This window comes from Cavia porcellus, unplaced genomic scaffold (genome assembly GCF_034190915.1).
Source record: "Cavia porcellus strain 051 isolate PalLab524CR breed Dunkin Hartley unplaced genomic scaffold, mCavPor4.1 scaffold_15, whole genome shotgun sequence".
Lineage (NCBI taxonomy): Eukaryota > Metazoa > Chordata > Mammalia > Rodentia > Caviidae > Cavia > Cavia porcellus.
In genome coordinates, this window is record NW_026947498.1 from 25,301,523 (window position 1) to 25,326,349 (window position 24,827).

Consider the following 24,827-nt stretch of genomic DNA (forward strand, 5'->3'; position numbering starts at 1 on the left):
AAAATTTATGGTCTTATATGATTTAAGAATATTTTAACTTCATTCAATTGTTTTATATACATAAAACCTTATCAGTTTTAACTGAGATAGAGTTATGAGTTTATGTGCCAAAATTAAATAACATTTCCTTTACTGTTTACATACTTTATCTAAAGTATAAACTTTAGTTTGTTTTACTATTTGTTTCTTTTTTTTTTCCCCAGAACGACCAACATTTCTCAGGAGGCCAATTAACCAGGTGGTGCTAGAGGAAGAAGCTGTAGAATTTCGCTGTCAAGTGCAGGGAGATCCTCAACCAACCGTGAGGTGGAAAAAGGATGATGCAGACTTGCCACGCGGAAGGTAAGACCATCATGCAGACTGAAGACTGTAAGGTGACCAGTGAATAATAAGGAAAAAATGCGTGCAAAATTCTTTGTATTAGACATTTTGTATTTTGTGTGTTTTTCACGGTTCCAGGACTCCTGCACTGAGCTACATCCCTAGCCCTTTTGCTTATTTGTTTGATTTTGAGATAGATTCTCACTAAGTTGCTAAGTTGTTCAGCCTGGTACTTGTGATCCTTTTGCCTCAGTAACTCCTAGTGCTAGAATTGCTGGAGAGTACCAACCACATTCAACTTCATGCATGAAAATTTTATATATATAAGCCATATAGCTGCTGTTTGCATTTTGCAGTCACTGAGACTTTTGACATCACTCTTTTAGTGACCATCCACCTTAATGTCCATCTTTCACTGCATCTGTTATCCCCTGTATTACTCAGGGATTGGTACCATTCCTACTTCCACCCCACTCCTGGTGTCAAGATCTGTATTAGTCAGGGTTTTACAAGAGAAAACAGATATAACACAGATATACAAATGTGTAAGGAATTACAAGATTGGCTTATGATGGTGAGACAGAGTTGGATGAGGAAGCATGCAAAGGGTTTCTGAAAGCCAGAGGCCGAAGGATTCAATCCAATGTCGGAATTCACGCAGTGTCCTATATAAGTCTGCACCAGCCGGCCAATGAGTCTGTGAGAGAAACTGAAGAATCTATGCCAGAATCTAAAGGATCCAAAGCAGAAGCCAAAGAGTCTGCACTAGAGGGCAGGAGACAATGTCCAATCCAAAAGCAAAGGCTGGAGCTCCTCTAAGAACAGAAACTCATCTGTGCTTCTTCCTTCCCTTTCATATCACCCAGGAGATGAGCCACACCAGGGTGGGTCTTCTGCACCCTAGGATGGTTAGTGGCTAAGCCAATTCAGTTAAGCTTCTAAACGTCTCAATCTGACAAAATCAGTCAGCCAACACATGCCTCAATGCCATGAATGGCTGAGGTGCTGTCCTTCTCATGTTCTTTGTAGGTGTGCTGTTCTGTTTCTGCTAGGTTACTGCCCATCCATCCCACTTGCCTACTTCAGCGCCTGCCCTGTTCTCATGGCTTTTCCTCCTCACTCAATGCCATCTGCCTGCCTTCAGTGCCCAAAGCATCTCCCCAAAGACGTTGCTCACTGTGCCTGACTGCAGCTCCTGAAGTAAGGAGAGACAACAGCAGGGGACAGGACAAGTAAAGGGCATCGGTGTCCCCACAGGAATCTGTCCTCAGGGACCTCCTGTCCCCTTCTCTTGCTTCACAGACACAGTCTTCATCTACTTGCACTTTCTTTTCACAAACCACAAAACTCAACCTCTCATTTATCTACACAGTCAAAATGTTGAGTAACTTTTATAAAAACGATGTGACAATTTTTGTTCCTAAATTTTTCCCTCTAAGCTTTATCCTTTGTGGTCAAATAAATCATTCAAATGATCTCTGATGTTTGTTTTTGTCTTTTTTTTTAATATCTGTTCACTGAATCTGTATCCGTCACACCTACTACACACATGATCTGTATAAAATAACGAATGCTTGCATTTTAAATTTTTTTCCTCCTAAGAAAGTAGGTTTTATTCAACCAATAGAAATTAAGCATATTTCCATAACAAAAGCTGCACACCGCTTCTATGATTTCACTAGTACCACTGTAGGTAGTGTACTGAATTTTTACATTCATTCCAAAATCTGAACTTTGCATCTGTGGTACTACAGTATATTTGCCAGATCCATCAACAACTTCCTTTCAATGGAGTGAACATTTTCAGATGCCTTGTTCTTTAATTGTTCTTTGTAGCAAGTGAAACAAATTCATCTAATGTTTTATAACAGGGAAAGCCAACTCTGTTTTGTTTCGGTCATTGTTATCGTTTTCTGTCATTATACAGCAAACATCTAGGAACGTCATTGTCAGAAGCTTGTGAATATGAGGCTTTTACTTTATCAAGGCAAAGCAGAGTAAAAAGAAAGCATTTTACAGAATTGTGTTGTTGCCATTATTCATGCATAGTCAAAACATTTCTTCTAATTTAAGAAACCATAATAATGAATTTTTAAATGTTGGCATATGAGATTACTCTAGTGTAGACAATGGTTAACTTTTGATTACTGGTGATAATTACCCCCCACCCCCCAGTTTTTTTGAGATGGCCTTTTTGCTACATAGGTCGCTTTACTCACTTTGTAGCTTCAGCCGGCCTCAAACTCATTGCGATACTCTTCCTCAGACTCCCTAATGCTGGATTACAGGTGTGTTCCATCATGGCCAGCTAATTACTGGGCATTTTAAATTAACTTTTAATTTTGAGTTTATAGGAGCCTTGCAAAGTTAGTATAGAGATTTCCTGTACACTCCCAACCTAGTTTCTCTTATTAATAACATCTCATATGACTTTGAAATATTTGTCACAACTCTTAAAACATGCTGATATAATTAAGTAAAATATAAACACTATTTGAATTTTACTAGTTTTTCATTAATATTCCACTGGCTGCTGTAGGACTCAATCCCTGAAATTTATGTAGCTATGCAGTAGCATAGGCTGTCGCCCGTACACTTTAGGCTTCTCTTGTCTCCTCTGGTGTATGACCGGTTCTCAGTGTTTATTTTTTGTGAACTTGACAACTGTGTAGAGAATACTGATCAGGTGTATTATTAAATGCACTAAACTTGAATATGCCTGGTGTCCTTTCACGATTGGGCTGGTTTTATGTATTTTATGGTTTATGGGAGGTAAAATGTTCTTTGCTTTGCACTGAAATCAGGGGTCCATGATAGCTAAACAAAAGTACTATTTGCTTTCTTTTGTTTCTTTGTACCTGGGATCGAACTCATGACCACGCGCTTTCCAGGCAGGTGCCACTGAGCTGTATCCCAGGCCCCACCAAAGTGCTATTGATCTCTTAGGACAGACTTATAAGTATAAAGTCATAAGCATGTATTGCACTTTAAAATGTCTATATTTGAATGATGATAAAATAATGTTTTTTTAAGTTTACTGCAGGCATTGTCCAAAAATTGACAATTGTAGCTGCTCCACTTCACTCTGAATCTTGTCAAGTTCATTACAATGAAGGTTCAGAGAAACCTGACCTCAAACAGCAACATACAAGCTGCATTTTCAGAATGTTTTTTTTCAAGACCTCTAAATGCCAGGTTGAAATTTTGAAAATTCTCACCTCAGCTAACTTCCTTTTATATGTTTTCATAACTTTGGCCTCTGTTCCTCTATTCCTAGCAATATACGATTGTAGTACTGTGTGACCAGCTAGATATTTTAAAGCATTAGGCAAACATAAGTGCTGGCTAAGCTTTAAATCGTTACATTAGAATGGTTTACAGCAAGGATCAGTGCAATATAAAAATTGAGGTCAATGTTTTTATCATGATAGAAGCTATGTACTGTTTCTATTCCCAATCTTTAAATGATATTCCAAAGAAGCTTATTCATTCTAAAATGTGTGTGTATTAGCATAAGCTTCACTTACGCATAATGAAGAGAAAAAGACACTTTTTTACTTGATGAGGAATAGCAGTAATGACTTTTAGCCAACTGTAGACAAAATCAACAACATTGAATCTATTACATTATTTAGGTTTCTGACAAGGGAGATAGCCATTGTTCTCATATAAGCAATTGGTATGGAGGATGACATTTCTTTGGCTTAATGTATAATGAAACTTGAATAAGGTGATGTAGTGGTTCATGCTTAACACATTTATAGTAAAGCTTTCTAGGGCAGCTGCGTAGCCTGTAATTACTATGTAAGTAATATGTGACTATTTTTCTTTTGGAGACAAGAAAAGCTTTTCAATTCCAGTTTAAATTTATGAAATGCTGTGATAGCTATTTAAACCTTCAACACAGAAGTTATCTGTGCCAACTTCTCAGTAAGCAGAGATGAAAAATTAGCGAGTATTTTTTTCCCCTTACGGTGAAAATATTTTAAGTAGTACCCATTTGCCTCTTTCTTTTTTTAGCCTTGAATCTCTGACCTTTCTCAGTAGCTAGTTTAATGAAGTATACCAATATATTCTTGGTAAGTTGTAGTGAAAACATTTCCATGTAGACTATTTCAGTGAGGTAGGAGATAGAGCAAGTCTAACAATACTGCTTATCCCCAGCCAAAGAAAAAGTATTTATGTGGACATTTTTCAAATGACAAAGGAACACATTTGGAAGCAAGCTTCACATTGTATATGCTCCTATGTAAACACTGATAAATTCCTTGCAGAAATTTTCCAAGGCATTTTAAAATGACTATTTCAGGAAGAAAAATATCAGTGCTTCTGATATTTTTGCTAAACATCATGCTAAACATCAATATATATATTTTTACCAGAAGAACTCAATATACACACATTGGAATAAACCAACACTAATTTATTAGGGATAGTAATTTAATGTATCAATGTGAAAATGAAATGAATAGAAGAAATAAAAGGATAAGTCATTCCCGAATGATTATGCTTTTTAAAACATAACTTTTAAAAGCATGCTTTAAATTATAAAAGTTAAACTTTCAGGTTTGTCAACATTTATTAACTGCCTACTCTATTGAAAGTGCTCCTTGCCAGTTTGTAAGTCATTTAATAAATTAAAAATACCGCTTTTGATTCTTTGTTTTTTTTAAATTTTATATTAATAAAATTTGGGAATGTATTTATATATTGAATATTAAAGAAAATAAACAAAAGTAGAGGTGATTTTTTTTCTTCCTGAGGTAAATACTTTAGGCAGCTCTAAACCCTTTTACTTATTACTAGTCTTGATGAGCAAATGACTTCAATGTATCTTCCCACAGTGTTATAAATGAAAGAATTCTCCAGTATTGTAAGAAATGAAGCAATGTTCCATTGTATAGCATGCTTCCTCACAGAATAGAGGTGCTATACATTTTTTCTATCAAAAATATGTATGTGCCAATATGCCATGGAAAATCACATATAAACATATAGAAATTGAACAAAATAAACTTATCACCAAAGAAATAAAATTAAAATTAAAATATACCAATGCTACATTATTCTATTCAATCATATAGTAGCAAGGAGAATTTTAAAAATCTCTCTCTGAATTTAGGTAAAATGTAATATGATTAATCTAACTGTGATTCTTGTCTGGGAATCTCAGCACAGTTTGTATTTCATTTAATTATTTGTAGTCTTTAAAGAACCGTAAGCTGTAGTTAAACTTATAACTTTCATATAATTTTCACCATATCATTGTTAGTTTCAGATGTTTTATCAATTTTTATTTATTTCCTAAACTAACTCTAAAATGACATTAACTTCCTCAAGAAGGATCTACAGTATAGGAAAGAATGTCCATAATAGCTTGTCAGCGAAAAAAGGAAATAAAGTATGCCATTTACATTCTTATGTATGCCTGCAAATTCTAAATGGAGTTGATGGCTTGCAATAGTGATATAATTCATGAATATTTCATAAAACAGAAAAAGGACTAGAGACTAAGTATTACGAGATATATAGTGCAAAATTCTATCAATTTTCCTGAACCCACTGACAAATTCCTTTTCTAAAGTGCAAGTCTATTTTAAGAGTCTTTTAGAGTTCATAGTTTCATAAAATGTGAGACTCACAGAAATACATGATTCTTTATGAAAAGGAACTGAATAGGACCACTTCTAATTCTCTTTTGTGGCATTTTTATCCAAAGTGGCTCCTTATACTTAGTCCTCAAAAATGTTCTTATGTTAATTGTCTTGAAGCTCCATTGTTTTGAACCATTGCTGCTGGGATACATGCATCTTGAGTAGTGCTCAGCTATGCTGCTGAAATCAGGCTTCTTCAGGAGTAGCGTGTACTTCAAGGCCAGGAGATAATTTGGGCTTTTACTAAATAACCATTGTAATTAGACTGGGCGATAAAGATTAGATAATTAAAATGATTTTTAAAAAGCAAGTGGAAACTAAGAACAGGAGGAAAGAAATTTATATAAAACCCTGCCATTTTAAGACATGTATTGTTCCACAAAATTCTGATATATAGAGAAGTGTATAAGTGAAAATTCTGTGTCTTTTGTGCTAGACAGATAGATGCCTTTGCTATTTCTGTCTGAAAAACTATTAGAAGTTGTGAGTGAAATTACTGAGGAATCTTTTCATTCAGATAGCAATAGCATAAAGAATATTTAAGCTGTTTCCTGGTATGCTGGTTGGAATTTATGCCTTGTTCTACCATTGTTTGATCATATATCTGTTTAGTTAAACACCTAAATTCTGAAGAGTTTTCAAAAGAATTCTTCACTACTTTCTCTACTACTAACTAGGAGTATGACCTTGAAGAAGTTAGTTAAACTCTTTGTATTTTGCATCTTCAATATGGAGACTACTGGTTAGCCTGTGCTTTGATTCATTTATGCAGGGCAAATAGTTACACACTATCGTCTAAATCAAAAGATTCTTAACATGATACTACTATGTCAAGGCAGAGTAAGGACTGTGCAACCCACATCCAATTTGTCTCTGTTTTATAAATCCAACCGATTAGTTGCATTTACTCTTATACAGATAGTTATAAGGAAAAGTGGTTGAAGATGACAAATAGGAAGTACTCAATTTTTAAATGATTATTACACATTCTCTTTTCTTTGGAAATTGGTTTTCATGGAAACATAATATTTTATTTAGTCAATAGATATATTTTTCTTAAATTATACTGATTAATTTATATATTTGCTTAGCCTGTTTGCCAAGCCAGAAACTTGCTACCCATTTTTCTACCTTTGGGAAGTTGTTTTGACCCAGCCCCACAGAAATCAGAACTCTAAGTTAGGATCTTTCCATTTCATGCATTATTCTATAATATTTTATTCTAGCAATCAGAATCTTGCCACTTTATCAAAGATTTGGGTTATGAACAAGATAAAGGTTTTAGTGGACTTATAATGTGTGATGGACTCTACTATATATATGCTCTAAGTTTAAAGAATATTGTTACAGTATAATATTACCCTCATTTTAAAAAGGTAGAAACAGAGTTTTAAGAAATTAAATTTCCAAAGTCCAAAATTATTCAGTGTTGTGGGTAGGATTTTTTTTTTTTACAATCTACCCAATGTGAAATCTATTTTAAACAGATAAACTACACAATTGTATAATTTTTCCATTATGTATTTGGGCTACCTGTAATACTTCCATCAAAGTATTTTAAGTAAAAAGTTTTAGATATTTTTTGCAGATTCTATAGGAATTACTACATAGATGCACTATATGTTGTTATAGTTAAGGGTAATTTTTAGAGCAATTTCAGAAGCTACACATATAAAGTCTTGCTATTCTGAAAATTTAAACTTAGAACAGTTTAAATTATCTTCTTGGAAACCTAAGATACAGCTTTTGTTTGCAAATAGGAGTAATTTGGAAACTTTCAGCAGAATGCCAGGATGGTACTTTCTCTGTGTTTTCATCAAATAGGTGCTAATAGATGCTGTCAACACAAAACTAATTGCCGCCTAGAGTGGAGCTTGCTGCTGTCTGGTCCTGCGACCCACTGGTCCATCTGTTGAGCCTCTCAGTTTAGGAACAATGCTGGAACTGGCAACCAATTTTGGTGTTGGCCAGTGGTCAGCTAACAATCTGGAACCTACTTGGACTATGAAGTGCCTTAAAGTCCGAGATGCTTTGCAGTCCATTAACTGGCAGCTCTTCTGTTGTATGTTGGCAGAGCCAAGAGCAGGTGCCAATTTGCAAAGCAAAAGGATCTGTCTGAGTGCCACCTGTCATTGGCATGTGTGTACTGCCCAATATGGGAGCCAGTAGGTGTGGATTTTTCATCAAAGTGTGGCATGTTAGAGCATTCACTTAGGCTGAGGTGCCAGCTAGGCTAACATTTTATCCTATCCCACCCTGTAGGAAGAGACAGGTCTTTCAGAAAGAAGTCACTGTATGACATAGGAGAATGGATATTTACCATTTGTGACCCTCTCCCTTGTTCCCATGTTCTTACCTTAACTATACACAGGTCTAAAAAAGAAAACTTTTGGAATTAAATATATTAATAGATCCTAACTTCTAGAAAAGGCCAGTTTAGATTTCATTTAAATGATGTTTGATAACCTGTTTTTTTTGCACGATATGTATGTGACTGATTTTATTATTTTTTAATATTTGAATTATAATGCTATGCCAAAAGATAAACTAATTTTAGGAGATGAGTATTCTTATTTCAGATAAGCTATGATTCATAATATTACTTTAAGCCATGCACGTACCATGTTTTGAATGCCAGAGTTCCTATCTACAAATTAATTGGGTGTGTTCTGTGGTATTTATAAATTTATAAGTGACATAAGGCCATTTAAATAAGGCAAAACAATTAAAGAAGCATAGTAATTTATTTTCCCAAACAAGAAAAAATAATCTCAAATTTTGAATACATGAACCTAAAGAAGAAAATTAAAATTATCCACATACTTATTTCTAATGAAAACCATTATTTTGTATATTTTGCATCAATCTTTCCAAATTTCTGGATGTGTCTAGAAAATTTTAAAACTCATAATTGGCTTACATCATGAATTCTCCATTGTCTTTTATAGAAAAACCTCAGTATTTATTCAAAATCATTGTTTCCATTTTTCTTTCTCATACATATAATGTTAATCTATGATATTGACATAGGTCATATATCAGATTCACAATTTTATATTAATACTCCATTACCTTGGGAACAACTTTGTGATGTAAATGCAGTAACTACCTATCCAAATGTGACAGCTGATACACAAAGGGATAAGCATGCCGCCATCACTCACCTAAGATGGACCTGTTCTGTTAGGATTATGGTCTACATCCTGACTACTGAATAACATTTTCCCATTTTTTGGCCCAGCTGAAAATCAGAAAAAGGCAATGTAATATACACTTGCCTAGAAGTATTATATAATCATGAAATGTGTATTGAGTAATGAAATGTGTATTAAATATTTTATTTTTTATATGACAGTGATTTATCTCAAAAATTGTGTCAATCAAAAAATAAAGCTATGTTTATTGTTTTTAAATTATTATTACTTGCATTTCTAATGAATATTTACATTTAATTGTCCAAAATATTTTGATCAAACATATTCTTATTTTTTCTTAATGTATCAGGGAAAAAAATGTCATCAGAAGCCAAACAAATGCTTGTTGAAAGTTAAATAATACAGGTATATAAATCTAAAATATAAGCACTTTTAGTATATATGAAGTGTTTACTTACCTTTTCATTTTTGCCTGGCATATTTTTTGTAACATTAAATTTACTATTTTTTTTTTGTTTTCTTGATATATTTTATTAAAACAATTCCATGCACAATTAAGAATTGGTAAACAATATTGAATTGAGATCTTCTGATATATATATATATATATATAGAGAGAGAGAGAGAGAATTAAAGAATAATTTGATGCCAAGTATCAAACTTGTGATATATATATATATATATATATATATATATATAATTACTGTCAGTGTCTGAAGGAGATAAAATTAAGATACAGAAAGAGAAATATTTGCGAAATATTTTAAGAGTATGCCCTCCTCTACTATAGGAAAGTCGTTTATTGAGGAAATCTGTTTTACGTGCAATATTAACTCACTTGAGCTTTTTCAAAAGGCTTTATTAACAAGCAGGAAGGTGATACAGGGGTACTGTGAACTCTACCAAATAATTACAATATTTAATTTGCTTCTGATGTGATTCTTTTTATACATCCATGAGTCAGCAATACAAAAAGATCTCAGTGTAGAAATTCTGTCCTTATTATTTATTCTCATTTTAAGTCAAAAGTATATGATAACCTTTTATCTCTTCTGTTCAAATGAGTAGGCAATTTATAGGGCATGGCTGTTATGGTATTCCATTTCCTTGCAGTTCATATGGCAAATGGTAATTGTTATAAAAAAATAATGTCTGATGACAATTTTTTATTGGCTAACTTTCTGTCACTGTGACAAAATATCTGAAGTAACATCCTTAAAATGGAAACATTTGTTTGTGGCTCACAATATCAGAAATTTTAGTTCATGGTTGCTTGGACCTTTCATCCTACCCTAGGCTGGATTACAGCAAGATTATATCTGTACTTGGTTGGTCAAAGCACTTTGCAGCTGCCAAGAAGCAGAAAGATAAAAGATCCAAGGAGAATATATAGCTTTCAAAGACACATCTTCACCAAGCCACCTCTTCAAATAAAGTTTCCACCACTTCAAGGCACAGCTTTGCGGAGCCATCTCTTCAAATAACATTTCAACTACTTCGAAAAAATACCACCATTTGGGGAGCATTTCTTCATTACACAAGCTTTAAGATAACACTTAAAGTCCAAACCATAACACAACTATACACATTCTAATTGTTAATCTACTTTTCTAGCAATTTTCTGAATATTAGCACAACAAATAACAAAAACAACAACATAAACAACATAAATCAGTCCTCTTTAAGATATTATGCAAAGATAAGGAAAACATTTTTATCCTTATCATGAGCTTAATTAATAGTAAGATGGCAGTTTTTTCAGGAATAATATAAGTTTCTAATCTAGGCTAATAAAATGTTATATTTCCAGAATTATTTTAAAAATAACCAAACACATTCACCAAGTATTTCAATGTATTGATATTTTAGCAAATAAAAAGATAAGTCTGATCTTAAGCGTTATGCTGAAGTATATGAGATAGTTATGTTATGGCCTGAGGCAAATTATAGAAACCTGTAACTTGGAGTTTCAGTAAGATAAAATAAATATTGTTCTCATACACTTAAGGACGGGTCTGAAATAGAGAATAGATTTCCGTAAGTGGAGCTATAAAGACTGTTTGAAGAGAAGGAAGCAGGATGAAAAAGCTTTGGAAAGTAGAGGCCAATGCTCATAGTTACTTGCAGAGTGCCACTTAAAACCAAAAAGGGTTAGATGGGGATTTACAATGAAAGCCTTTAATTCCAAGTGAAGTGTTTATGCTGAACAGTTGAAATGGGGAAGTCACTGAAGTACATTTAATAGAAAGACATCTGTGTGTACATTTAAAAAATTGATTCTTACATATGTATTAAGGGTAGCTTGGATTAGAGGGAATTTGCAGGTAGGTATGCCTCTTAGGTGTTTGAAAGGTAGCTACATTGAGATAAACATGGAGAAAGTATAAAAGAGAAACAAAAGCATTTTTGTTTTGAAACTGATTGAATTTGAAATTGATTGAATGTTGGGCTTCATGGGAAAAGAAACATTAAAATAACACCAAAGTTTATAATTTAGGTTCCTGAGTAAAAAGCATAGTTCTTATAAAGAATTCAAAAGATTTATTGCTTTATCATTTTAATCAGATAATTGTGTGATACCCAAAAAATAGTTTCGTTCTGAGTTCAAGAGGAAAAAAAATAACCAGGGTATTATTTGCCATGTGTAATAAAATGAATTTTTATTTCAGACACTTTAAAATATGAAAACTATGCATCTTAATATTTGTTAACTGATATTTGCAAGTGCTTTACATATAAAGAACAGTAGTTACATTGAAAGGTAGATGCTTTGAGATACTATCTTCAGAGTTGCCTCATGGAACACATGCTTTTTATCATCTCTGATAAATCAAGACTCTGAAGGGCAAATTGAGAGGTTTGAATATAAACATTCTAGTTTCAAAGTCCAGCCTCTTATGTACAATATGAAATAATTCACATCTAATGAAACCTATTTTTTAAAAAATGATAACAAAACAAACTCATAGTTACAGAAAACTATAACACTGGTTTTATGCCAGGAAGTTACATATTTTAAAACTGGCACATTCAATAGCCTTGAAGTATGAATGCTCTTTTTTAGCAGAGGAAGAAAGTAAAACTTAGAGATGAGAAAGAATAGGTTTGAAGCCATCAGGCAACCCATGAGTTTTAGCTTTGCTAAAAACCCAAGTTTCTCTGGTATAAAAATTTTGTTTTTGTTTTCCATTTTGAATTGGGAACACTCTTCTTTTCACAAATTACACAGCAGTTGGTGAATTTTGCTTTTTTTATTTCCATATTATTAAGAATATAGTGCCGAGATGGTTTCTCAATCTCTCCAAATAACTTTGATCCCAAATATCCATCCTGTATCTGACATGTGGCGCTCACCAGTTACACATTTGAGTAGAATATTTTTTTCAGGTGGGAGCAATTTTAGTTTTCCCTTGCCTCTAGAGATACAAGGCACTTCTGAAGATGCTTTTGGCTGGCGCTCCCAACACTTAGAGGATCTGAATATTGTCAAATATCTTACTCTCACAGCACAAAATAATCTGACCCAAAATGCTAATGATGCTGAGGTTGAGAAAGCCTGATTTAGTGAAAAAGATGAATCAGGGCATACTTTGATTACATACTATTTTATATGATTTTCTTTTTTTTAAATTGTGAGGTAAATAACAGAATGTATTTCAATAGAGCACATTTCAAAGATAACACCCTTTCCTTGTGTTTTAGATATGAAAGTTCCACCAAGTAAGATTTACTAATTATACCCTGACTGGATTTGACAAAACATGTCACCATTAAACACAAAAAGAAGGTCCTTTGATTAATGACTTAAAACGAATGTATAATTTTGCATGCTTTATAGAAAATACATACATCACGGAATTTTCCTTTATATTTCTTGCTCATTAAATAGTTGCTGAATTGATAAAACTAAGTTTAAACCCTTCATAAGTATCTAAACCTTCATTTTTAAGTAGATGTACCCATGTACAAGTTATGTGCCATCTTCAGTGTTCAGAATTGCGTCCATGAAGATGTGTTAAACTTCTAGATTGTTCCATAATCCCATTTTGTGGAAAAGTTTTGTTTGGTAAAGAGGAAAGAGTTTTTTCAAACTGCCAGAACAAAGTCCAGACTAAGCATCCCTTGGATACTTCTTAGAGTTTGTCCAGCAATAATAGTCAGGCCAGCTCCATGTTCAGAAATCCAGTGTACACCAAACATGGAGGCCCTTATTGCACAGATTTGTTCATATCTCAGTAAGTGCAACAGTGTGGTTTGCTTTCAAAATCTTCTGGTCTGAGGTGTGAGCTTTGTGGATTCCTGTGGACCTAATCCCTGAAGTCCTTTGCAGAAAGAATTTACAGGTGAAGTCAATACTCTCCAAACACATGACTACAGACTATGACATATTTCCACTTTTCCCAATCTGATACTGAAATTTCTAATCTTATTATGCAATCAAATTATCTTGAAAGAATGTAAGCCAATATGATAATTGTTTCTAAATGGGAGGATAATTGAACCTGCCTCCCTGATTTCATTTGTTCCAACTGGCTCTCCTTAATTGTGACATATTTATATTTTTTACCATAAAATTTTCAACATCCTGGTAAATCGGGTGTTATCAATTACCCTATTAATTATATTAAGGAGGAAGAGATTCTAGATTTCATTCAAATTCCTTCAAACAGTAGGCGATTAAAATTTAACAAAATCAGATTGTTTTGTTTTATTTTATCATTTTATTTGATAACAACTTCATTCCAAATCAAATTTTTGTTAAGCAGCTGCTCTGTGTCAGGCAGTGGATTGTCTGAAATGTCTGGGATGGTGGTGCCTTTTAGACTGCCATCCTAAGACATTGCCCCAAAGACAAACCACGAACTCCCACAAAAGAGCCAGATTTCTGGATTGGGGATTTAGCTCAGCCATGTTAGCTCCTGCCTGGCAAGCATAAGGTCATGAATTCCCAGGTACGAAAGAAAAACAAAAAGAGCCAGATTTCATTTAAGGCATGGAAAGAAGTACCTGAGAAAGTGGGAGAAGAAGAAAGTTTTGCAAATTAGGGAGCAAGTAGTTTAGAAATCACAGGAAAATTTTTGTAGAAGTAACCACACACACATTTTGAGAGATATTATATTAGAGGACATGAAGTACGTGGCAGAGGAGAAATAGATGACACAAAATAGCAGAAGATGAAACTTGAGTGGTGGCCAAGTACAACAAGCCTTGGGTTTTACTCTTGGTCACAAATTTGCCAAGAAAATTAAACTATGGTGGAGTTCCCTTGTCTGCCTAAGTAGTGGAAGACGAGAGAGATGGTGTAGTTGAAGTCAGCCACGGCCCACACTGATTAAAATCTTAGGGAGCACAGGATGATCTGGCCTGTTTAAAAGAGCCCACCTGATAGGTGGTTTGTGTCCAAGCTCCAGGAAAAGGCTCCAGTGCCCGGGTGGTCAGTAGGCAGAATCACTGATAGCAGTCCAAGGCCTCATCTTTTGGCCTAGAGATGCTTTAATTGATTCAAAATCCTAAATCCTCAGTTTGTTAAGACAGCTATTATTACCCTAATGTAGACCTTTTTGTGTGTGCGTTTTCTTTTTCGTACAAGCTTGTAATGTTTACATTCATGTCAGGGAGTATGGACATTTATAAATGTCTTTTTTTGTTTCCACTTAGCTTTTTAATTTGAAACGACCTTGCAAAGTCAGCCGTGCTAGCTGGTATCTCAATTCTGTTTCCTTCTATGCATACATACTTAGGAAAAAGTTTAATTTGTAAATTGGGATCAGTATGAGATTAACAATAATGATGAAGAAGAAATTACACTATAATAATATGTGACAAAAAAAGCAATGTGAATTTAGTCTCTCAGGAGATTGAAAACAAATCTTAATATTTTTGACCAATGGTGATCATGACTGAAATTGCAGGCAGAGGAACCATGCGTAATTGAGAGCTGACTCGGCAGGTCATGGTGACAGCCACTAAGCCTGGAGGGGGAGGTATGAAGGATAGCATTTATGGAAACTCAAGTGGGGCTGACATACTGTTTGGATGTTAAAATGCTCTTATGTTTCCCATTTCTTCCGGTTTTCTTTAGCATTTCCAGGGCAGAACAAGTTCACTTCAAGGATAAACTCGTCTCTCACTATTTCTCTACAAATCTACCCTCCCCGGACTTTCATTTTATTTCCTTTCCCAATGAGTGCTGTGGCAGTTATTATTTTTTTTTTAATTAAAGATATCTATCCTCCACACTTCTGTTACAGCTTTGATTAAAATGGCTTGTGGTCCTGATTCCCAAATGAATAGGTCAAGATTCACTCAAAAGAACTATAAACATTAGCCTGCATTATAATTATAGACAAAAAAAGGAATGTAACTTAGTTCTCAGCCAGAAAACTAGAAACTTACTGTGCTTGTTTTGGGATCCCAGACATCCAATGTTATTTAAGAGTTGGCCTTTAGGACACATCTTAATTATTGAAGATGAAGTACATATCATATGAGATTTAGATCATTAGCGGTGCTAATACGAGTTTTGCTTTGTTTTGTTTTACATTTTTTATTGGTTCATATTTATAATACATAATGTTGCATTCGTCGTGTGGAGTTGGTATATGTCTCTAACACAATTAATTACTTTTCTCATTCCCTTTCCCTCCCCGCAGCCCTTCTCTCTCCATCTCTTGATCCTCTCTCTATTTAAGAAAGATATATCTTCTATCTTCTCACTTCTTCATTTTTCTTTTTATTTATTATGTGAGTTTTTCATGTAAGACAAACCATGCAAAATTTAAGCTGATGGGACTTGAGTTACTTCACTTAACATTATGGTCTAAAATTACATCCATTTTTCTACAAACCACTCAAGTTTGTCTTTCTTATGGTAGCATAATATTCCATTGTATGTAAATGCCATGTCTTCTTTATCCATTCATCTGTTGATGAACCTAAAAGCTGCTTCTAAGATTTAGCTATTGTGAATTGTGCCACTATTACAAATAAAAGTATCAGGTATTATCTGTGGAAGATTTTTGTTAGAAAAAATTTTACTAGAGAGAATGTTTCAGAAAATTAAGCACTTTCCCTACATTTGATTGTCAAAAGTTTAACTTTCTCTAGGAAGATTTAAATCTTAGAGATAACTATCTTGAAAAAACTTGTGTGTTGTTAGGTACTCCTTTTTTAGCAATTAATAAGCAGTGGGACTAAATTCTATATGGCTGTATTTCTATGTTACTTACATAGCACAGTAACATACAGTTGATGCATAAATCTTAATAATTAATAAGCAATTGTGTAACAATGATAAAAGATTATACCTAAGAATCTTTCTATTGAAAGTAGAGCAAGAAACTATGTGACATTTTTATATAAGCTTCATGATGAACTTCTCGTTAAATTATGGAACTGTAGGAGGCCTATCATTACATACTCTGATTTTCTGTGATCTTCAACTATTAGAATCCAAAAGAAATGTTTTTAAAATTGAGATCAAACCTTTTCACGTCTCCTTAAATGTAAAGAAACATTTAATTGCAGAGACATTAAATGTTTCCTGGTTCAATAATTTTTACTGTTGGTCAACTTACTACGTAACAAGTCAAATGCATATTAAAATTTAAGTGCTAATTCAAAGCATTTGTTCTAGTACTGGAGCCAGAATCCATCTAATAAGTAATAGGCGATCTAAAAACTTAAAATGTTGAGAGAGTAAATTTCCATCCACCCAAAGGTGTGTTTTGAGATGAGAACTGACATTCAGGAAGCTTTATAGTGTCCCCACATAATTCAAACAAGGTGAAGGTACACAGGCTTGAGCTGAGCATGGAACAGTTACAGTTTGTAAGAGAAGACTTAGCTTATACTGGTTCATTGTTTTCCCCAATTCCATGCTTATTGTGAGAGGTTCTTGAGACCCTAATTACCTGAATTGTATTCACATAAACCAGAACAGAATGAGAAATGTCTACCCTTTAAGGCTTAACATGCATTGGGGATTGAGAAATATGAGTAATGGATGAAATATGATTGTGTTACAAAATTTTGCCACTTTTCAAATCTTGCTTGAAACTTTCATAGTAAATTTGGTTTTACAGAAACTGTTCCCACTACATAGGAAAGTACAGTTATTTACAAGGAAAAAACAAAATTCTTTTCCTTAAAGTGGCAAATTACTTTAGTATGTAACATTTTCTTTTCTAAAACAATAATAACATTTCTCCTTTGAAGTGCTTTTAGGATTATTCATCAAATAAAAGATCACACATAAACAGAACGTTGCATACAAACTGTTGTTTTAAGTATTAAAGTAAATTTATTTTGTTTTGTTTATTATTTAGCTGAACAGATGGTAATGGTTTTGACACAATTTGATTTCCTTTTCCTTTTTTTTTCCTGGGGAAAAAACCCACAGAAAAGCAGAGCTGCTTTTCCCACTTTGTCACAGCTGGTTACCAATCAATCTCAATTCACGGTACAGTGATGATAGCGCATGTTGTCCAGGGGCCAAATCTGATTGGGTTGCATTTTTCAGCAGTGTTTCATATCAGAAAAAATAAGGTATCTCTATGGTGAGGACTGTCAGCACACGATTGTACAACTGTCATTAATCAAAGCTGGCAACAATGACTGCATTTATGTAAGTCTCAGACTGGTAGATTACACAACGAAAATCACCCCACTTCTAGTACAATTGCCTCATCAAAAATGGTGTTTTTCATTGGTTTCTTTTTCTTTTAGTGTTTTTAATTAAACCCAGCAATAATATTTGACAAAGAATTACTTATCAAATGTGTAACTTTACAAAACTTTACAAATAATTGTCTTCAGGAAAACATGACCCATTAAGAAACCAGAAACTGGTGGCAGAAACTTATGTGAATCCCCATTACCCCTGCTGCAACTGCTTCCATATGTGTTTAGGAAACAATTCATTTATGTTTTGCTTTTGAATGTCTAAAATGTAAAATTAGCAATGCATATTATCTAGGTTTTAAAGTTAGTTGGACATAATTTTGTTAAAAATCAATCTGTATATTCCTGAGCTTTCAAAGTTAAGAGCAACTCCTATCACTGTTATGGATCTGCCATCTCTCTGGCCTCAGACCATGAAAGTTCATAAAGGTATCAAGATGTGCTGGAGTCTCTTGAGTTTGTTGCATTATGTAAGTTCAGATTTGAGGCTAGGACAGTGGTTCAATAATGTTGGAATGGACAGTGTTATCTCTAGCTGTACATTCTAAGATTTTATTAATAACTTTGTTTTAAATAATCCAAATTTGTATCTGAAAATGTCAAAATTTTGAAGGGCATCATTACCTGATTATTGAAAAATTTTACCTGGACATATGAAACAGACAACATTAAGCTTGCAAAATCCAAATTATAGTACAAAGAATAAAAGAAACTTCAAGCAATTAAAAAATAACTCAGTAGGCAGATAGAGAGTTATTTTACATTGTTTTGTAAGGGAATATGCTTTTGAAGGAATGTCATATGGGCTATTCTATAGTCCAAAAGGATGAACAATGGCAAATGCAGAGCAAGAATATTCTGTAAATCTCAAATGGTAATACAAAGACACAGTGGCAATTGACGAATGTTGATCCAGGAAGGAAAGCACCTTGATTATATTAACATTAAATTGGACAGACAGACAATGATCATTTTATCAAAACTTTGAAGACCATAAAGCAATACTATAGTCATTTTGTAAATGACAAAGTCATTAGGCAGTTTCAAACAGTGGCATGGCATAATCAAATTTATGTTCATTGGTTAATGAATTTCTGTTGATCCTCTTATTTTACCTTAAAACACTTAGATTATATAATGGATATTAAAATCTATGACTTTTCATGGAAAACCAAAAATTTAAGAGGCCATCTCACAAAATTGAGAATAGTGTTACATTTGGTACTAAGAATAGAATGATTAGTAAAAGAAATGTTTGGAAGAAATATTTTGTGGCATTATCTGTAGAAGATCACCTAATAGAGATGTTCAAAATGGAATAAGTCACTAGTCTTCAGAATGGGGTGAAGAACTAGTTAGTCACATGTTTTATAAAGGATATAAGAGTTGATGGATTGTTATATAAGGTGAATTTTTGGTTTCTTTTATTGTAGACTGTCAGTCACTTTACACCTAGCTAAGTTATATTCATATAAGTATCTAAGGCTGATAATACTTGCTATCATTCTTCAAGAAAAGATTCTGTAAGAAATGATAATTTCTATTCAAAAGGAAAAGGGAATTAGGGAGGAGAAAGAGTGAAAGGAAGGAAGAAAATCAGAAAAGAAGAGTAAAATAAAAACAGTCCTTTGTGATCAGGGAAGGGAACAGGATTTGAAAGGCTTGGTTAGGATGGGAAAAAGAAAAAAGGAATCAAGACATAGCATATACAAATGCAAATTCCATATAATGAGTGTGATCATCATGTATACCTAAATTGTACCAATAAACTTAAATAAAATTTGTATTTATATATTTTAACCAATTGATTTTTATTTTAAAAATAGTAAAATATAACAAAACAAAACAGAACAAAGCCAATCGAAACAAAGCAGCAACATCGGTACAGAACTTCAAGGCAGGATACTAAGAAAACAATAATAGCTACCGTAGTATATCTTATTATCTTCATATAATTATCCATTCCATGAAGTAAAGCAAAATCAATCCAAAAACAAAACAGAACAAAACCAATCAAAACAGAATATTGAATAAAGCAAAATACTTACCCAGAACAAATCTAAACAGTGAAACAATATTGGATTTCCAAGACAAGACAGAAGAAATCCCCATATTTGCTGCATTTCAAGAGATGCTCAGACTGCTGGCCCAGGCCTGTAAAATCAACCAATCTGTGCAAGCATTTAGTTACTTTATGAACCTTGGTTGCTATCTACTCAGCCTGTCCTCCAAACTACCCAGTTAATTATGTGGTAAGGAGGGGTGGATTCTCAGCCTGTGTGCCCATAGGATCACAGCAGGCACTATTTGACTTTTCTCTTCCTGCAATCCTCATGGCTTGCACTGCTTACCAGAAAGGTTGGCTTGTAGGCTTCGTGGTGGGTCCTCCCAGTCCCAGCATGACTGATTCTTGGGAGGTAAATAAAAATTTTAAGAAAGAAATGATATACATGGAGAGAGTCACAAGTGGGAATAATATCTAAACTATTTATGGGAACAGATTATATAGTACATGATATAATGAGCAGATACTCTGAAGAAGTGACACTAAGAAACCCAATGCTAATTCTGTAGCATTATGATACAAAATCTAGCAATACTATTCTAGAATTCACTGTTCAGAGTGATATTAGTCTAGTCTCTTATGTTCAATTTCAGCATACATAAAGATAAAGACAGCTACTTCAAAGAGAATGAGAGACATTATGGTAGTCATTATTGACTTCCCCAAAATCAGGTCTTGTAGACCTCAAAAGCCTTTATCATCCTGTAATGATTTGATTAGTTCTATAATGTTCAGTATATATTCAATGTGTGTGAAGATGGGGACAACTATTTGGAAGAAAACTAGAGACAGTAAGATAGACAGCGAAGATCTCCAGTGGACTTGCTTTGAAATCTGTTTCTTTAAATTGTTCTTTATGAACTATTTTGTTCTGTTTTGGCATGTTTAATCTTACCCTCTTTAAGATAGCAAACAAGTGTGTAGGACTGATAACCATATTACTAAGTTTTTGTTGAATCATTGAACAGAACTATTTGCAGCGTCATTATTTGAATATCACTTTGTATACTTTAATTTTGTAACTTGAACAACTATATCTAAGATGAAAATTTGTAACTTATCATCTAGTGATTTCTTTACCTTTTATTTTTCTGAAATTCTGTATTATTTCTACTCTTTTTTTATTTTTTTCTCTTTAATAAAAAAATGATAATTCAAGATTCTGAGCATTCCAACATCTTGAGTCTTCATTTTTTTTTTTCTATAACACCACTGTGTAAAAGGATTAGGACACTGCAGCTGTTTTTGGTAGCTGGGAAAGGTCAGAACATGTGATATATCAAGTCTTGCAGGGTTGGGAAATGTGTGTTAGCTGCTGACTCAATGGGAACTCTGATCTACGCTTGCCTCGGGGAGCATGACATTATCCTTTTATTCCAGGATCATTTCATGAGGCTCTAAATTCTATAAAAGCACATGTCTTTAACTTTTGATGGAGTATCTGGCATATAGCATATATGCAATAAGCATTTCTTGCCTGAAAATATTGAATATTTATTGTTAGCTGGTTACCATGTTCCCAGAAGTCATGGAGGAGGTTGAGAGGTAGGAGGCAGGAGGATCTAAAGTTTGAATTCCATCAGTGCAACTTAGCAAGATACTGTCTTAAAATAAAAAAATAAAATGGTCTAGGGATGAATCTCAGGGTAGACTCCACCTGGGTTTGATCGCCAGTGTGAAAGATAAAAAAAATCACTATAATCTCAAATTTCAGTGGTAATCATTGAGAAACTGCAGTGGCAAGCAGGAACAGCAAAACAATGCCCAAGATTGGGAGTCAGATTTATTTATGTCAGTGGGCACTGATCAGGATCATACCTAGAATATCAGGCCCTGATCCCTAGTGGTCTAGGACTTACATGAGATAGACAAACAGGAAGTACAGTTAGAATGGCTTGCCAGTTGGTGATTGGTTTACCCAATGTGCATCACAGTAACCAGCCATTTCTGAGAGGCAAAAGCAATTGGAATTGGAACACGAAATGTCACCTGGGCAACTAAGAAACTAAACTATAATGGCCAGGCAAGTGCTTTTTCTATATTTTTATAAGCACAAAATTATGAGACATTGATAATTTCTGTATCTGTTAGTTGTGAGCTACACAATACACAGTATCATAAAAATCATTAAAAATCATTACCTCAAATCATTTTCTAGCTCCAAAGCTTGTCTCATTTTCTAGAAATAGGTTCAGTACCGGTATGCATGTATACTTTGCAAGTATTCTAACAAGAATCTTCATACAATGAGAATATCGCCTTTTTCTTTTTTTATTTTACAATATTCTTCTGAAAACGTGTTCTACAATTACCAAATTTCCTGATAATTTTTTCATTTTCCATGTAAAGAACTATCTGTAAAATATAACCTCTTTTATAAGTCACTAAGATTAACTCCATTTATTCATACTGAACAATAATTTATTTTAAAATTTTCATATGGAAAAATTTGCAATCATGGAACAATAGGAATCATAGTTGTATTTCTGATCATGGTATATAACTAAAAAACAAGAACCTTCTAAAGTAAGATAAAAAACAGTGTTCTCACTCTTATCCCTCATTTTTAACCTTCTTTAGAAAATGACCAAAAAATATGAGGAAATCAGATTTCAGAATTATTTGAGGTGTAAATGTTAAATGTTCTGTAATTTTAAAATAAACATACTTCATTCTTAAGCAAGACTTAAATCACTGGCATACTGCATTTATCCTAAAGATGAAAAATTTTTCAGAAGCAATAACTATATATTTGTTGAATAACAAGTTATGTTTTTATCTAAATTATGGAATTATGTCTCATGTAAGCATTTAAAATTAAACTAAGACTAGGTAACAAGTATGCACTGGGTATTTCAAGAAGCTAGAAGAAAAATATTAAATGTTTTCATCTTCAACAAAATGATACATGACTGTGCAAATAAATATATTTGACCTGATTTAAGTATTACCCAATGTATACATGTATAAAAACATCAGATAATATTGCTATCCATATTTTTATGCTTTTCTGAATATGTTTATAAAGATAAAATAAAATTAGACTAAATATTGACCATGTAAGGAAGATTAGTGTAAAGGCTTATTGAGAGTGGTGGTTTTAAATCTGTTTTTTTCTTTAATAATATGAAACATTGAAAATGCCTTTACTTGACTTTCAAGTTTTTTATTACAAAATGACAATTTCTAACACAGAATATTATTTTGAGGATGTCATGAACAATGTGTTTAATCCTGTCTTTCTCAATGATGAGACAACATACAGATTTTTTTCTCAGTGACTACAGAAATAATGTATATATTCTAAGTATCTAGTGTTTAATTAGAATTGGATATTTTTAGAATTAGATTTTATGTATCATTTTATTCAATAAAATTTTAAACCATTAAGCTCATGTACCTCTCAGTTTTTAAGAAAACTCAGTTGTAGAACAATAAAGGGAAACTCTAAAAAGTAGCAACCAATAGCATAACTGTAGCCAGAAACTTAGGTATTTCTTAGATGAATTAGAAATGCTACAAAATTCATTGTTTTCCTTCAGTGTTGATAGGTTTCAGGTAGGTATGCTGTCCAGAAGACATACTAATTGTAGGAAAGATTATTTGAGTTGTACATTATATCACTTCATTATATTTGAAGCCAAAATCAAAAGCACTATTTCAGACATGCTTTTATTGACACAATTAATCAGAAAATGTTACTCTGTTTTTATGCATCTTGGTTTAGTACTTGTTCCAAACTGTAATGTTAGCCATATGAGAGTCTTAATAAGTAAATATGTAGAAATAGCAACCTTTAGCATATTTACATTTAGTTAGGTTTTCAACCAAAATTTCTAGTTCATATAACAAATAGCTAATGTGAATTGTGCTTCCTTTGTGGTACTTTTATGAAATTTATATGCAATACCTCATTCAAAGTCCAGTCGTCCTTTTAGGATCGATGTTATTAGCACGATTTTGTTAGGGAGGAAATTGAGACCCAGAGAATTCAAGTCTCATGTCCAATCTTCCAAGCAAAGAAGGAGGCAAACTCCATGATTAAAATCTCCTGAATCTGTGCCTACTAACCACATGATTATGCTAGGGGATGTAAAAACCTCTGTGTCTGGAGGTGTAGATGTGACACTTAGCGAAGCAAGCAGCAGCTCTGCCTTCGTAGATACAGACAACACAAAACAGAAGTGCAAGATCATTAGTGGTCTGCCAATGAGTTTCAAGGACAAGTGATGATATTTTTTCTAATATAGTAATAGAACTCTTCAAATAAGAGCAGTGAATATATTTTCTAAGAAATAAGAAGAAATTTAAAGCAAAATCGTCAAACCCAAATGTAGCCATCGTAGTTAAGGAATAGAGGAATAGGAGCAGTTAGATTTAGCTGGCACGACTGATACAAAGCTATTGCTTTTGGTCATGCCAAAGTCCACAAAATAGAAATACTAGTAGTCTGTATCTTAGGGTCTAATGAAGCTAAGCTGTAGATTTAACTAAAGCTAGAAATAGAATGTATCCAATTATGGTAGTCTTAAATGTGCACTGAAAATTGTTTTTGTCCTAAAAACAATACAATATCACAGCTAGCTTTGAACAGACAAAACCATTGAAATAGCATTCTGTTAGCTTAGATCCAACTCGTGTGAATGAGAGAGGTAATGTGATGTGACTAATCACAAGCTATTGCTAAAAATGTGTTTGAAGTAAAAATCCATGAATGAGAATAAAAAGGAAAAAGCAGATATAAAAAGAAAAAAGAACAGCTTCATTAAGCTTCATTACTCTTCATATGTAGTTGTAATTTCTTAGACTCTAACAAGAATACATTCATATGCAGTTGCCTCTCAAAATTCATGTAACAGTTTTAGTTTTTGAATTAATTTTGTAGTTCTTATTTAGAAAATGGAAGTGAGATTGTACACACATATTAAAGAAGTGATGTAGTACACATCC

The 24,827-nt window shown here is 33.3% G+C and overlaps 1 protein-coding gene across 11 annotated transcripts in view; it reads left to right on the forward strand.

The window, feature by feature from the left end:
* Robo2 (roundabout guidance receptor 2) overlaps positions 1-24,827 on the forward strand; it is a 1,616,745-nt gene that overhangs the window by 1,472,347 nt on the left and 119,571 nt on the right. For all 11 annotated transcript variants that reach the window (XM_063224740.1, XM_063224738.1, XM_063224737.1 and 8 more), the window contains one exon: positions 204-342. In XM_063224740.1, coding sequence (XP_063080810.1) covers positions 204-342 — 139 coding nt within the window. The remainder of the gene's footprint in view (positions 1-203; positions 343-24,827) is intronic.